Here is a 16,672-nt window from a genome sequence, read left to right as displayed (position 1 = left end):
AGGATCTGAGGACCCATGCCAAATCTTTTCAGTCTCCTGAGGGGGAATAGGTTTTGTTGTACCCTCTTCACGACTGTCTTGGTGTGCTTGGACAATGTTAGTTTGTTGGTGATGTGGACAACAAGAAACTTCAAGCTCTCAACCTGCTCCACTGCAGCCAAGTCGATGAGAATGGGGTCGTGCTCGGTCCTCCTTTTCCTGTAGTCCACAACCATCTCCTTTGTCTTGATCACTTTGAGGGAGAGGTTGTTGTCCTGGCACCACACAGCCAGGGTTCTGACATCCTCCCTATAGGCTGTCTCATCGTTGTCTGTGATCAGGCACTGTTGTGTAATCAGCAAATGTAATGATGGTGTTGGAGTTGTGCCTGGCCATGCAGTCATGAGTGAACAGGGAGTACAGGAGGGGACTGAACACGCACCCCTGAAGGGCCCCTTTGTTGTCGATTAGCGTGGTGGATGTGTTGTTACCTACCCTTACCACCTGGGGGTGGCCTTTTCAGGAAGTTCAATATCCAAAATCAACTCTTCAGAGGAGACTGCGTGATTCAGGCCTTCATGTTCGAATTGCTGCAAAGAAACCACTACTAAAGGACACTAATAATAAGAAGAGACTTGCTTGGGCCAAGAAACACGAGCAATGGACATTAAACAGGTGGAAATCTGTCCTTTGGTACGATGAGTCCAATTTTGAGATTTTTGGTTCCAACCGGCGTGTCTTTGTGAGACCCAGAGTAGGTGAACGGATGATCTCCGAATGTGTGTTTCCCACCGTGAAGCTTGGATGAAGAGGTGTGATGGTGTGGGGGTGCTTTGCTGGTGACACTGTTTGTGATTTATTTAGAATTCAAGGCACACTTAAACAGCATTGCTACCCCAGCATTCTGCAGCGATACGCCATCCCATCTGGTTTGCACTTAGTGGAACTATAATTTGCTTTTCAACATTGACCCAAAACACCTCCAGGCTTTGTATTTGCTATTTGTCCAAGAAGGAGAGTGATGGAGTGCTGCATCAGATGACCTGGCCTCCACAATCACCCGACCTCAAACCAATTGAGATGGTTTGGGATGAGTTGGACTGTAGAGTGAATGAAAAGCACCCAACAAATGCTCAGCATATGTGGGAACTCCTTCAAGGTGTTGAAAAAGCATTCCAGGTGAAGCTGGTTGAGAGAATGCCAAGAGTGTGCAAAGCTGTCATCAAGGCAAAGAATGCATACTTTTAAGAATCTAAAAAATATTTTGATTGGTTTAACACAATACATGATTCCATATTGTATAGTATCTATATTGTATAGTATATCCATAGTGTTATTTTATAGTTTTGATGTCTTCACTATTATTCTGCAATGTAGAAAATGGTAAAAATAAAGAAAAACCCTTGAATGAGTAGGTGTGTCCAAACGTTTCACTGGTAATGTATATGTAAAATTCGCAATGTCATCCCACGACCTACCTGGATCCCTGCCGCAACCCACAAGTGGGTCCCGACCCACAGGTCTGAGGAATGTTGCAGTTCTGTGGCCCATAGTACCCCCCTCTCTCTCTCTCTCTCTCTCTCTCTCTCTCTCTCTCTCTCTCTCTCTCTCTCTTTCTCGTTCCCCCTGTCACATTTCCTGACCTTTGTGTAGTGTTATCAGAGTGGAAGGACCATTTGGCCTCCAGAACTTCCTCTATTGTTGTCTGCTTATGGTTGCTTCATTACAATGGACTGGAGTACTTTCTTTTGATTGATGATTCATTGACAGTAGTTTCAATCAAACACAGTATTCACTAAATGTACATGGTGTCTCTCTCTCTCATATGTTATAAATTATATTATATAATTATATTATTAATTGAGAACGCTTCAAAAAGAGCAATACATTACATGTTGGCCATATTTACCCTTGTAGTTGTAAATGCCTGTAAGTCCTACAGTATATTCTGTAGACTGGTGGTTGAGGGTGAGCACCTCGGTTTGACCTTGGCTTTAGTGAAAAGCTACAATGCAATGTTGTGGTGGACAAGGGTGGATACTGTATTTAACACACATAACGATGTGTTATCCACCCTGTATTCTCTGGGAATCAGGGAGCTGAGTGAGAGAGGGAAGCCATGACAAGCTGGGCAGCCATTGTGATAATATTGTCCAGGAAATGTGATGGAGTGGCGGGTGTGGGGGGGGAAGAGGGGTGTCCGTTGGCAGGGGTCTGGGAGAGGAAGACCAGGACGCCCTGTTTACCATCCAGGATGGTTGCTAGGTGGTTGGCAGAAGGGGTGTTTGACCCTCTCTCGCTCTCTCTAAAACACACCCGCATGCACACACACACATCCTGACAGGTTATTCTGGAGTGACATTCCTAAAACGGAAAACCAAAAGAGATCAGCTGTGGTTTTAGGGGTTTTTAGTAGGGTGGGCGGCTGGTTTTAAAAACAGCTCTGACCCTGTTGACTTGAGTCTTCTTGACATTCCGAGAGGAGGAGAGGAGGGAAAGAGAGAGGGAAGGAGGGGGTTGGGGCTGGGTTCGGATCACCTGCTCTGTGGGTTTTAATTGTGTTGATCTTATTGATAAGGTCTTGTCGTCTAGCTGTGTGTGTATGTGTGTGTCTTCTGTAGATAAAAATGGACAATACTACGTTCGTACTATGAGGAAATGTATTTTCTCTTCCAATTCCTCACAGTTTATCCCCCCTTTCATTATGTCAGATCAGCTTTTCAGTTCCACACTGTGTCTCTGCCAGGGGTTGAAACAGTTCATGGAACAGACCCGAAAACTGGAAAATAACTACATTTTAAGAGGAACAGATTCAGAAACGGGAATGAAACTGATCTATATTGTTCTGGAACAGAACTGTTTTTCAAAAAGCATGAGACCCGGTTGATAACTTTATTTTAAGTTCAGGGCATTTTTTTCAGTCCCACAAAAAAATTAAACAAGGTGCTTATGCCAGAGCTCTCACTCGGTCACTCAGACACATCTTCCAGTGTTTGCCTGCCAGCTGAAAATCTTTGCCAGTGGTGTATAGGCAATGTGCTCCTCCCTACGAAGGTTAGGCTACTGTAGCCTCAGAAATTAGGGAGAGAAGAATGGATTCATCTTTTCAACACTACTTAAGGACACTATAGTTATCACGTTCCACATTGGATTTATTAACTATAAAAAGGTACGACGTGTTTTTAATTCTGGTGCCGCTCTGCACACACAAGCTTGTTAGCCATCTAGCTAGCTCTGGTCCAACTCCCTGAAGTTCAAAGGCATTCAAAGTTCCTTCATAGAAGCCTCTCCTCTGTAGGTATAATTATGTGGGCCTGATTCACATAATACATGTCATAATAAGATGCTCAGTGCTTCAAGCCAAGCCTCCTCCTCAACCCTCTCTCCCCACCGGCAAAATTTCAGTCGCAACTTGCGCTCTGCACCTGGTTGTCCATTGCGCATGTAAACAATTATAGCCTTGGCAGTCTATAGCACCCATGTGCTATCAGATGCCGAGGCTAAAACAACTATAGCTTGCTCACTCCATAGCAAGCTGTTCTATCTGCACTGATGGCTGTTAATGTTGAGCTCATTTCATTTCAGAGGTTTAAAAGGCAACAGAAAGGAGCCATATAAACCTTTACATTTTGAGGTTCAAACCGATTCATAATTTTATTTTGCAGGTCGGAACAGTGGAATGGAACGGAACAAAAATAATTGGTTCTGTTCAGAACGAAACAATTGGAAACAATTTTGGTTCCAAACCCTGGTCTTGGCTCAGAGCGTCAGAGCTGGTAATTGTGGGCGCTGGCTGAGGCTTTAAAAAAGAGGACAAATATTTAACAGTCCGTGTTTGTGCTGTAGATAGTCAATATGGGGCCAGACATCCCTGCAGATTGGCCCTGTTTCAATAAGTAATCTGTAAATAATCTGTGCTATTACAGCTATTACCTTGGTGATGCGTAACCCACTGTACAGTCTGCCTGGGCACCCCCCTCCCCACACACACAGACACATACACACTGAAATACACACATATGCATGCACACAGATACACACACATACAGTGCCTACAGAAAGTCTACAACCCCTTTAAATTTTTTTCACATTTTACTGATTTCAAATTTGATCTAAAACAGGATTAAATTAGATTTTTGTAATTGTGGAGCCAGTCATGCTATAGGTAATCTGCAGGAGCTGGGGAGTTTGTCAGGATCCAAATAAATATGAAAGGGGCAAAGCCCAGATCAAAAGTTAGAGAAAAACCCACCTCAGTCTTCTGAAAACCTACCCCTGAGATAGAGTTTTCTTTTCAGTGAGACAATTACACAAATGTTAATGCCAAAGACACACCAGAATGGCTTTCCAGTAGGTGTTGAGTGTTCCTGAGTGGTCTAGTCTCAGTCCTGACTTATATTTGCTTGAAAATCAGAGATAAGGTTTTAATATTGCTGTTCATCAATGACTGCCAACCAATTTGAATGAGTTTGAGCAATTGTGACCAAAACAATGGATATATGTTGCCCTAAGTGTTGTGCAAAGTTGGTAGAATCGTATACCAAATGACTCACAGCTGTAACTGCTGTCAAAGGTACTTCCGCCAAGTATCAACCACGTATTATTGGGAATCTTCTGTAACTTTCTTTCACTTTTAAAATGTGGAATAGGTTATGTAGATCTGTAAGGAAATACTCTCATTTAATCCATTTTTAGATTACATTTTAAGGCAGCAAAATGTGGAAAAAAAGTTCACGGGATGTAGGCTTTCTATACACACACACACACACACACACACACACACACACACACACACACACACACACACACACACACACACACACACACACACACACACACACACACACACACACACACACACACACACACACAACATCAAGACCCTCAGCATCCTCTCGATCTGCATAGAAAACCACATGCACTGAACACACACACACCGCCCACACATAGCCTAGACACACACAGCAATGTTGATGTGTCTGATGCGTGACCTTTTCTGTAGCTTCCTTGGTGTTGCCCAGAAGGGATTTACTGAGTGTGTTCCTTGTTTAATGCTGTGGTCTGCTGCTGATAGATGAAAATACATGAGACTGACACACACACACACACACACACACACACACACACACACACACACACACACACACACACACACACACACACACACACACACACACACACACACACACACACACACACACACACACACACACACACACACACACACACACACACACACACACACACACACAGAACCCCAAGAACTTCAAGACCCAATGTATACACATACAATTACATTAGTGGAGGCTGCTGATGGGAGGACGTCCATAATAATGGCTGAAACGGAGCGAATGGGATGGTATCAAACACATGGAAACCATGTTTGATATATTTGATTGCATTTCATTTATTCCCCTCCAGCCATTACGACCAGCCCGCCCTCCCCAATTAAGGTGCCACCAACCTCCTGTGAATTCCATGCGTACAGTATTTGCATGTGCTCACATGGTGAGAAAGTGACACGCATATCTAATAGAAGTCGCTCTGGATAAGAGCGTCTGCTAAATGACTTAAATGTAAATGTAAATGTAGAAGCTACTGTGTTTAGTTGGCACCTGTCCAGTCACCATTGAGACCTGGAACATGACCGTAGGGTATAAAGGGGCTAGAGGACGGGTCACCCAGTCTGCTTAGGCTTAACAATGGGTGTTCCTCTCTCCTGCCTGCCTCATTGTTTGGCCCATCCACTGACATGCAAGAGACAGAGAAGTACCTCTGCCAAAAACACACCCCATACACAGCACAACCCGAAACACCGAAACACACATCCTATGGCCAGGAAGGAAAGCAGTTTGGGAAGGCAGTGTGTGTGTCCTGCCCTTCTCTTCTTTCACACACAAGCCCCCCCCCATTCCTTTACCCCCACCCTCCACAATCCCCTACCCTCAAAACATGTACCAGCTATAATTGGTACTGTTGATCTATTCAGGCGCTTTAAAATGCTTCAATCGCAAGGAATTATGGACTCATGGTTGTACCTTCATATTTCTCTGTTAGCAAAGTTTTTCCTTTAGTTAGTCATAAGAATATTAAGTAAACACATTAATAAGTTAGACTAGCTAGGGTTTGGATTAGTCATGTGTGCACATAAGATGCAAATGTCATCTTTAGGGGGGCTTGCTGAAGCAGTGATGGTCTAGAGACCACGGTGTACTGTGTTCCTGTGTGAACTACACTTCCTGTTGCATAGAAGGTTGCAGTTGAACACCGCTACAAAGACACTTTGTAGAAGTGAGAAGGGTTGTGTGTGTGTGTGTGTGTGTGTGTGTGTGTGTGTGTGTGTGTGTGTGTGTGTGTGTGTGTGTGTGTGTGTGTGTGTGTGTGTGTGTGAGTTTGTGTGCTGCTCTGATCCTGATCCTTGTCAGTCCCTGACACCAGATAGACAACTACTCTGACATGATAGGGTGACAAGTCCTCCACGAACCAGATTATCTGTCAAGATGATCATCTATCAAACATTTTAAAAGACTGTCAAGATGATCATCTATCAAACATTTTAGAATACTATCAAGATTATCATCTATTTTGAGTGGAAAGTGTGTACAATTTGGAGGATAGACATAGAAGGGCAGTTTTGATCAAGTGTGCGTGCGCGCGTGTGTGTGTGTATTTGTCAGAAGAGTAAATGTGTGTTGTGCGCCTATGTAAACTGTTTTGCAATGCATGCACAGTGCTGTGATGTCGAGTTTTAGCAAGAAGATATTTTCAGCTAGGTTTCTCTCTTTCTCTCTCTCTAGGTGACAGTGTTCATCTATACAGACCTGATGCTTGTGACCAGAGAGGATGAACCAGGAAGATGTAATGTCCTACAGAACCCTCTATTCCTCAGACAACTACGGCTACAGGACGGTCAGTGTTTCAACCCTTACACACAAACCTTAGACATGGCCCTGATGCTATTGGACATGATCCCAACTCCTTGAACCCCTTTATTACCCTGTTCAGCTTCGACGGCCAATGTATCAACTCCATAGGCCTAACCCTGTTGACCTGACCCCTTTGTAGACTTAAAAGGATTCTTTGGGATTATGGCAACGAAGCCCTTTATCTACTTCCCCACAGTCAGGTGGACTCATGTATACAATTTTTTTGTCTCTGCATCCAGTATGAAAGAAGTTAGAGATAATGCTAACTAGCATTAGCACAATGACTAGAAGTCTATGGTATCTACTAGCAGTTACTATAGACTGCCAGTCATTGCTCTAATGCTAGTTAGCAAAAGAAGTGGACAAAGTGACTTGTTGAAAAGGTGGCATCCTATGACGGTGCCATGTTGAAAGTCACTGAGCTCTTCTGTGAGCCCATTCTATTGCCAATGTAACTATGGAGATTGCATGGCTGTGTGATTGATTTTATACACCTGGCAGCAATGGGTGTAGCTGAAATAGCCAAATCCATTAATTTAAAGGAGTGTCCACATATTTTTGGCAATGTAGTGTATGTACAGTCATCTAAATGAACAAATGCCATGTTATTTTTATCTTCCAGTAATAGTGAGTTAGACTTCCAGTGGGATATTTAGGCTGAATGTGAGCCAAACCCCGGAGCTTTGTCTTTCTGTTTCTCAGCTATATAAACACTCCACTGAGTTGGTACCTCTCATAGAATAGTTTGACCCACAGTATAACAAAGCACTACAAGTCAAATAAATACCTCTTACTGTAAATGCCTGTGTGTATAATGTAGAGAGGATATGGAGAGGGCCGGGGTTACAGTAGGCCAGACCTGGCTGGATGCTACATTTACATTTACATTTAAGTCATTTAGCAGACGCTCTTATCCAGAGCGACTTACAAATTGGTGAATTCACCTTCTGACATGTAAAAAGTTTTCATTGGGGATGTTGATATCTGTATGTCCTTGACATCCCTTTGTCCCATCTCTTGCTCTCTTCTGTTCTCTCTTTAGTCACACATCTGTGGGGTGCACAATCTTATATATCAACCATTTATTTTTTTGAAATCTGTACAGTGTATAAATATAGAAATGTGTACATAAAAAGAAGAAACTTCTAAAATAGTTTTTGTTGTTTTTCTAAAGCTGATTTACTGTGGTATTTCATAGTGGCTTGTGGCTTTCTCTCGCCATTTGATTTCCATCAGAGGAACTCAGTAAGGTTTCCAACTGTTCCCACTGGCTAGTACTAGTTGAAACAGTAGTTCTGTTGCAGTAAAAACACTGTTGTGAAGAGTCAAGTCTGAACCTCGCCTTCAAATCGGGCCTTCGACTTGAACATCAAATTCAGTTCATAGAGGAATGATATACTGTACATACACTGCTTTTCTGTCAAACCAAGCTGCATTGATTCCTTTAATTAGATGTTGTTTACTTTCATATTTTCACGGCTACAGTGCCTTGCAAAAGGATTCACCCCCTTGGCGTTTTTCCTATTTTGTTGCATTACAACCTGTAACTTAAATTGATTTGCTAGTGAGGGCCTCTGTGTGTGTGTGTGTGTGTGTGTGTGTGTCTGTGTGTGTGTGTGTGTGTGTGTGTGTGCGTGTGTGTGTGTGTGTGTGTGTGTGTGTGTATGCATATACACATTCATATGCACACAAAAGTGAAATCTGTTGACGTACCCAAGCATCAGGTGGCAGACAGTCCAGTCATATCGGTCAGCTGTGGTTGGACAGTGTGGAGCCCAAACTGAATCACAATATTCTCATGTCTCTGTGTTCTGTCCTGCTCCTTCACTGCAACTATATACTGTAGGTTCTGTGACGCACATTAGAAAGCCCATCTATGTATATCACTTTTTATGTCTCGCCCTCAGCTCTCTTTACAGTGTTTCTCAATTCTTACAACACAATTTCTGAAACCTTGCTCCATTTCCTGAAAACATTAAACACAAAACCTCATCTTCAAGCACTATTTACAAAAGCTCGGACTCCTCTTGCAAAATGAAACATTCGCCTCAAAACAGTTTTACCTGTGTTCAAAATGAAACACTGCTCTCAAATCATAAACAACGTGATCAAAATGATATACACTCTCAAGCAGGCGGTAAACAATACACCGAAAAATAGAAAACACATTGTTCAAAACATACAATCCTCAGGGAGAAGTACATTTTTAATCAAAAAAAATGTTCATATTTTTCAGTCATTGTCTTTTGATGAATGAAAACAGGTTCTATCATAGTAGCTCAAAAATTAATTAGAAAAGACTACTCTGCGTGGCTCTTTGCAATTTTGTTTTTTGTTCTTCCTCCTCCTTGTACCCCTATTTTTACAGTACTGTAGCCTGCATCTCACAAACTTGTCCCTGTGATACTGTAATTCTTGTTCTTTGTTGATATGAACCTGCAACCAGTCAAAATCTATTGAGCAGTCAGTACTGTTAATAAATGGAAAGCACAATGTTCAGGGCCGTACAATTTGTCCATTGTACAGGATACAGCCTACAATGCACTGTACTACAGTATCCATTCTCAGACTTACTCCTTCCCACCTTCAACAACCTGTTTGCTCTCTGAACTGGCTCATATTGGTTGTGTCGCATCATTTGAAACAGGTTAAATCAATTTTGAGTGGTTGTGTTCAATCAATGACACATGTTCTCTATTTGTATTTGATTGTGGCCATTTGTGTTTACCAGTATGGATGACATGTGCATTAGAGTGTAGAATGTGTTTTGAGAATGAAAATGTGTTTAGAGTTTTGCTGAAAAGTCTAAGTGAGATCTGCAAATGGTGTTTTACCATGTGAAATGGTTTAAGGTATTGACAACAGACTGTGTTTTACCATGTGAAATGGTTTAAGGTATTGACAACAGACTGTGTTTTACCAGGTGAAATGGTTTAAGGTATTGACAACAGACTGTTTTACCAGGTGAAATGGTTTAAGGTATTGACAACAGACTGTGCTTTACCATGTGACATGGTTTAAGGTATTGACAACAGACTGTGTTTTACCATGTGAAATGGTTTAAGGTATTGACAACAGACTGCATAATTAGCTAAATGTGTTATGCACTTGAGTGAAGACCCAAAAGCGGTTTAACAGAAACAGAGTTCTTTTAATGAGAAAATAGGAATGGCATAGATCCTCTTCCGACGTTGTCAATGGCACAATAGACTACCCGCAGAGAGGGTGACAAATGAAACATAAAGTCCCTCTGATGAATAGCTAGAGAGTCCCCGTCTTAGCAGCAGAGGAGAATAGCTGGGTAGCGGCGACAGGCTGCAGGTCGCTCTGGGTCGGTGCGGGTCACAGAGGAACGGTGGTACCTGATCACACGTAGCATCAGATAAACTGGACACAGTGCAAACGAAAGACAGTTAGAAGTGTACAGGATGCACCTGCCAGGCAGACTCCGACAGGATAGGACTAGGAGGAAGCAAACGAGACGATAGCTTGCTTCTGGCATGAGAAACACAAACGAGAATCTGACACCGAAAGTAGCAGGAACAGAGAGAGAAATAGAGACCTAATCAGAGGGAAAAAAGGGAACAGGTGGGGAAAGGGTGAACGAGGTAGTTAGGGGAGATGAGGAACAGCTGGAGAAGGAGAGAAAGAGAAGGTAACCTAATAAGACCAGCAGAGAGAGACAGAGTGAAGAGAAAGAACAGGAACAGACATAAGACATGACAAAATGAGTCCAGGCAACTGAGAACTTTGTTCAGCCAATGGGTTTTAGTGTTTGAGCAATTGAGAAAAACTGTAATATCTGCTCTTACTCTACCCCCCCTCTCTCTATCTCTGTCTTTCTCCTATATCTCTCTCTCTCTCTCTCTCTCCACTCTCTTTTTCTCCAAATCTACCTTTTCTATCTCATCATCCACATGGTTTTCCTCCATCCTTGCCTGAGGGGACGTGATGCTCATATGTCATTAAATATGTCATTTCTCACACGTGAAAAAGAAAAGGCCTCACATTCTAGGAGCTCAGATGCAATAATTGAATAACCAACGTTTCGACAAACCTTCGATCTCAACGTAGGCTTTGGTCCATTCACGTTTATTACACGTTCTATTTATATCTGTCAATTAACCAATGACAGCAAGCCACACCCGGCCGTGATTACAGACACTTGTAAACCAAACTATATTTAAAATTAGTGACCCAAAGTGTTTGTCATTATACCCTGATGAAGACAGCTTGTCTGTCGAAAACGTTGGTTATTAAATGATTGCATCTGAGCTCCTAGAGTGTGTGGCTCTCCTTTTTTCCCCCTGGTGTTCTAATCCGCTAGCCAGCAACTCGCCTAAACAGGTGTGCGTTTCTTTCACCTCAAGACATCTCACACATGACCAGAGCCATAGCTACATATGAGGACACCGAGGTCCGGACCTCATTTATTAAATAAAAGATACTGTATATAATAACATTAATCCGTCGGTGTCTCAAATTACTGTTGAGGTGTTAGATTATTAGAATACACGAGCTGCCGTTTCGAAATGTGCTTGTGCATCAGCATGTTCCCTTTGTTATGTGTCACTCACTGACAGTCACTCAATTAGCCCATGTCAGCTAGTCTTATTTAGACTGGTAAATTAGTCTAGTTAGTCTAGGTATCTAAACTTTTCTTTGTCACTCTCACCCAGATATCATATTACCATGGCTTATGGCTTAAACATTTGTAGAATTGCAGGACATTTGTAATTGAAGTCACTTGCATTATTTCCCATAAAGTTGAGTGAAAATATCAGGTTTTGGCCATGAGATGCTGCTGTTCATTTATCCATTTCACTGGTCTCTTGTGTTTATTAAATAGATCACAATAGGTCTTTAGCAACTTTGGGTAGAAAACCCATCGATTTTCTTCATGATGAAAATAAATTGTGTGGTCATCCCTATGACTGTATATATGAATGGGCAAAGCTATCGATCACGTCACACCAGTGAAGACTCAATAGCGCCAATGAAGCCAAAAGAAGTTGGCGTCTCATGAAGACAGAACATGCACGGTTTGAGCTACTCTAGGAAGTGATGTTTGTTGCAGGCTATCTCAGTGCTGCAACCTCTAATTGAAAAACTCAAGTTGAAGGCCGGCTGGGGTACTGCAGGCTGCCATTAGCAACTAAATTATCCTATGATTTCTTCTGTGATTGATTTTTAAAATAATCGCTTCAAGGATGTACAACTGGTGTATTAGAGGCAATTATTTGTCCCATGATTGTCTTCATATTTTTTCAATGTTATTTACAATAAGATTGACCAAGAAAGATATCAATTTTTCACTATAATGGGGGATCATGTTTTCTGCAAACAATGCCTGCAATATCGTGGTTGGCCTTGAACTTCCGTGGCTTCAATGAGAGGTGGCAGTCATTGTCCCCTGGGTCATCCTCGTAATTCAAGGCAGTCCTACATGAAAGCAATCCAGTTTGTCCTTCTCTATGCAAACTAATTCTTCAACCCAACTCTCCTTGAATAGTCCAACAAGTGGCAGCTCTCTGAGAGGGCTTTCCCTATGGTGCCATTCTCATATGAAGACTTTCCCTATAAGTCCAACATTTCGATGGAGAAATAGGCCAGGGACTAGAATGTTGTGGCAACCCTAATAAAAGAATATACACTGAACAAAAAACATAAACGCAACATGCAACAATTTCAAAGATTTTCCTGAGTTTCAGTTCGTATAATGAAATTCATCCATTTAAATACATTCATTAGGCTCTAGTCTATGGATTTCACATGACTGGGAATACAGATATGCATCTGGTGGTCACAGATACCTTTAAAAAAAGGCAGGGAGGTGGATCCGAAAACCAGTCAGTATCTGGTGTGACCACCATTTGCCTCATGCAGCTCATCTCCTTCGCATAGAGTTGATCAGGCTGTTGATTGTGGCCTGTTGAATGTTGTCCCATTCCTCTTCAATGGCTGTGTGAAGTTGTTGGATATTGGCGAGAACTGGAACAAACTGTCGTACATGTCAATCCGGAGCATCCAAAACATGCTCAATGGGTGACATGTCTGGTGAGTATGCAGTGGAAGAACTGGGACATTTTTCAGCTTCCAGGAATTGTTTACAGATTCTTGCAACATGGGGCTGTGCGTTATCATGACGTGATGGCGGCGGATGAATGGCACGACAATTGGTCTCAGGATCTCGTCACGGTATCTCTGTGCATTCAAATTGCGTTAGATAAACTGCAATTATGTTCGTTGTCCTTAGCTTATGCCTGCCCCATACCATAACTCCACCGCCACTATGTGGCACTCCGTTCACAACGTTGACATCATCAAACCGCTCGCTCACATGACGCTATACACGCTGTCTGCCATCGAAACCGGGATTCATCCATGGAGAACACACTTCTCCAGCGTGCCAGTGGTGAAGGTGAGTATTTCCCCACTGAAATCAGTTCTTACGCCAAACTGCAGTCAGGTCACATCCCTGGTGAAGACAACCTGCATGCAGATGAGCTTCCCTGACATGGTTTCTGACAGTTTGTGCAGAAATTCTTTGATTGTTCAAACCCACAGTTTCATCAGCTGTCCGGGTGGCTTGTCTCAGACGATCCCGCAGGGGAAGAAGCCGGATGTGGAGGTCCTGGGCTGGCATGGTTACACATGGTCTGCGGTTGTATGTACTGTCAAATTCTCTAAAACGACGTTGGAGTCGGTTTATGGTGGAGAAATTAACATTCATTTCTCTGGCAACAGCTCTGGTGAACATTCCTGCAGTCACGCACGCTCCCTCAAAACTTGAGACATCTGTGACATTGTGTTTGAAAATTACACATTTTATTGTCCCCAGCACAAGGTGCAACTGTGTAATGATTATGCTGTTTTATCAGCTTCTTGATATGCCACACCTGTCAGGTGTTTGGATTATCTTGGCAAAGGAGAAACAGGGACAGGCATGTAAACAAATTTGTGTAAAACAATTGAGAGAAATACACTTTTTGTGCGTATGGAACATTTCTGGGATATTTTATTTCAGCTCATGAAACATGGGACTAACGCTTTACATGTTGCGTTTATATTTTAGTTCAGTATAATTGTAAACTGGCAGTCATATTTTTATATACGATTATTAGAAAACTGCTCTGTTGTGTGATTAGTGATGTTTACCATTAAACCCTACCCTATACCATTACCACCAGTGTTTGTTTGGGTCTTTTATAATTCAAGACCATTACATACCATAACATTGATATCATTATAATCCAGACCTTATTTGAAGGGAATTAACTACACGCAAAGATGCCATTTCCTGGACACAGATTAACCGAAACAGAAGGACAAACTGAATTGCTTTCATGGAGGACTGGTTTGAATTTTGAAGATGGCCACAGCACACACTAAAGCACCAAACTAGCAACTCCCTCATTAAACTCTCCTCCAATTTCCCCATTAAGCTATGCTTCGCTCTCACCTCCAACACTGGTTCTGACCTCCAACAGGCTTCCATCCACGTGATTTCTACGAAAGTTGCAAAGGAAATGTTTATAAAATTCCCATCCCCCTTTCTGTTTGTCTGTCTCTCTCTCTATCCTTTACATTTGACTTATTCCCTCCGAAATATAATATTAAAAAAGTTCTACCATTCAACAGTCCAGTATATGGCCACCTTCTGTGACATATGAAGTGAGCTAATGGTCAGGCTAGGGAGAGGTTAGCATATGTATTTAACCCCACAGATTACAACATTTTACATTACATTGCATTGCATTACATTTGCTAATGTCCTGACCAATGAGACCCAGAGCACAGAAGGGGGATATAGGGATATAGAGGTCTATCCTTCCTTCTTAGATGGGTCACTCTCTGCACTGTGGTGCACCTCCACCACAGCAGATTAGGAAGTCATCAGTGGGTTAGGAGGGGTGTGTGTTTGGGAAGGGGGAGCGTACAAGGAGGGTGCATCTCCACCCCACCCCACCCCACCTGTCATTGTTATTTTAGTACGGTAGGCCACTCAGGAAATAGGCTCCGGGGACTGTGTTTGCTTCAACGAGGGTAGTGTGTGTGTGTGTGTGTGTGTGTGTGTGTGTGTGTGTGTGTGTGTGTGTGTGTGTGTGTGTGTGTGTGTGTGTGAGTGAGGTGGTAGTGGGACAGGGGGTTTCCAGTGACTGTGTCATCTCCTGTAGAGACAAGGGTGTGGAGCATGGAAAGGACAGAAGGCTCTAAGAGAGACCAGTGCACCACAACAGACACAAACTACACCCATGCACACAGTTGGGTGTACGTGTAGAGCACAGGGACATCAAGAAAAAGATTTGTCATTTGGAAAACATCACATAAAAAAGGCCTGTTGCGACACCCTATACAGCATCTGTAGCATTTGTTGGGGCCTTATAAAGGCAGTATGAAGGCTTCGTTAAGGTTTACAAGTTACACTTTGTTAAAGTATGACTAGAATTGTCCTAGTATCACCAATCACCACAGTAGTATCAGGCTGTCATTGGCCATAAATGCTGTGATCCAACTCCTTGGGTGCAGTAGATGTCTTGATGTTACTTAGATGACTCTCCTGCATCTGTGAAAACAAATGCAAGAGTGACCTCTGCTGTTGAGTTGTGCGAATCACAAGCATTCTGATCTGGTTCCTCGAATTTGAGATTGCAGTGAGGAGATACAGTATTCTTTGGGCGCCAACCTGACAAATGCGTGTTTGAGCGAAGTGAATTGAAAATCGTACAATCTCACTCGGCTGCCCCAGAGGGTTATCCCAGTGATACAGTGTCTGTGTTCAATGAAGATTAAGCAGCTTATTTTTGAAATACTTTGATATAATTTGATATACAGTACATTTACAGTGTCACAAAAACATTACTGCCGAAGTGATGAGATGAGTTGTGAATGGTGGGAGAGATTTTAGATGAAATAACTGTAAACTGTATGGACATGCATGTCGGGAGAAATGGAGGTCATTGGTCGTCAGGAAATCTTGAGTGCCTTGCTATTTTACAGAACATGTTACTTAGTCAGTAAATATTGTGCTGAAGCTGTGATACCAATTGTTGGCGTAGGATCAGAAATGTGTTTTTGTTCAATATCTTGACAGGTCTGTAGACCGTGATTCATGTCAAATCAATAACCCTTTACGATTACCCCTTAATGGATGTATGTGTCATAGTCAGTCAGAAAATACATTCAGATTCATTCTACTGTTGGCTATTCGTGTAATGACTACATTTAATGGTGGCATTATTTATGGTTGACCAATATGGATGCTCATTATTGCAGTAATTAGAGTGATCGTAACAGTATTGTACCAGTATAGTAATAGTATAGTTGTAATTAAGCAATATGGCCTGATGGAATGTGGTATATTGGGGATGTGGTATCGGCCAATATACCACAGCTACGGGATGTTCTTTCCTGTAAACAGCCCTTAGACGTGTTGTGTATACCACAAACCTCAGAGGTGCCTTATTGCTATTATAAACTGGTTACCAACATAAATAGAACCGTAAACACGTATTTCTGCGTCATACCCGTGGTATATTGTCTGATATACAAATGGCTGAAATGCTGTTTCAGCCAATTAGCATCCAGGACCCAAACTACAGTTGTATAATATAGTAACATTGCACATATTACTGTAGGTGTGTCTACAGCGACCCTTGGGGATGGGCATGACCTCGGTAGTGTCAAGGGTAGAATGTGTTCATGTGGTCAGTGTTACTGGGGGATACAATGCTGCACAGCAGAATCTATATTGATTCAATATATCT

The 16,672-nt window shown here is 42.3% G+C and overlaps 1 protein-coding gene across 1 annotated transcript in view; it reads left to right on the top strand.

Moving 5' to 3' along the window:
• The window catches only part of LOC135544454 (regulator of G-protein signaling 3-like), a 208,560-nt gene that overhangs the window by 53,971 nt on the left and 137,917 nt on the right, over positions 1-16,672 (top strand). The window contains 1 exon segment of the mRNA XM_064972068.1: positions 6,777-6,888. Within this exon segment, the coding sequence (XP_064828140.1) occupies positions 6,777-6,888 (112 nt within the window).

Source organism: Oncorhynchus masou, chromosome 8 (assembly GCF_036934945.1).
Source record: "Oncorhynchus masou masou isolate Uvic2021 chromosome 8, UVic_Omas_1.1, whole genome shotgun sequence".
Lineage (NCBI taxonomy): Eukaryota > Metazoa > Chordata > Actinopteri > Salmoniformes > Salmonidae > Oncorhynchus > Oncorhynchus masou.
This window is presented reverse-complemented; position numbering and strand designations above follow the sequence as displayed.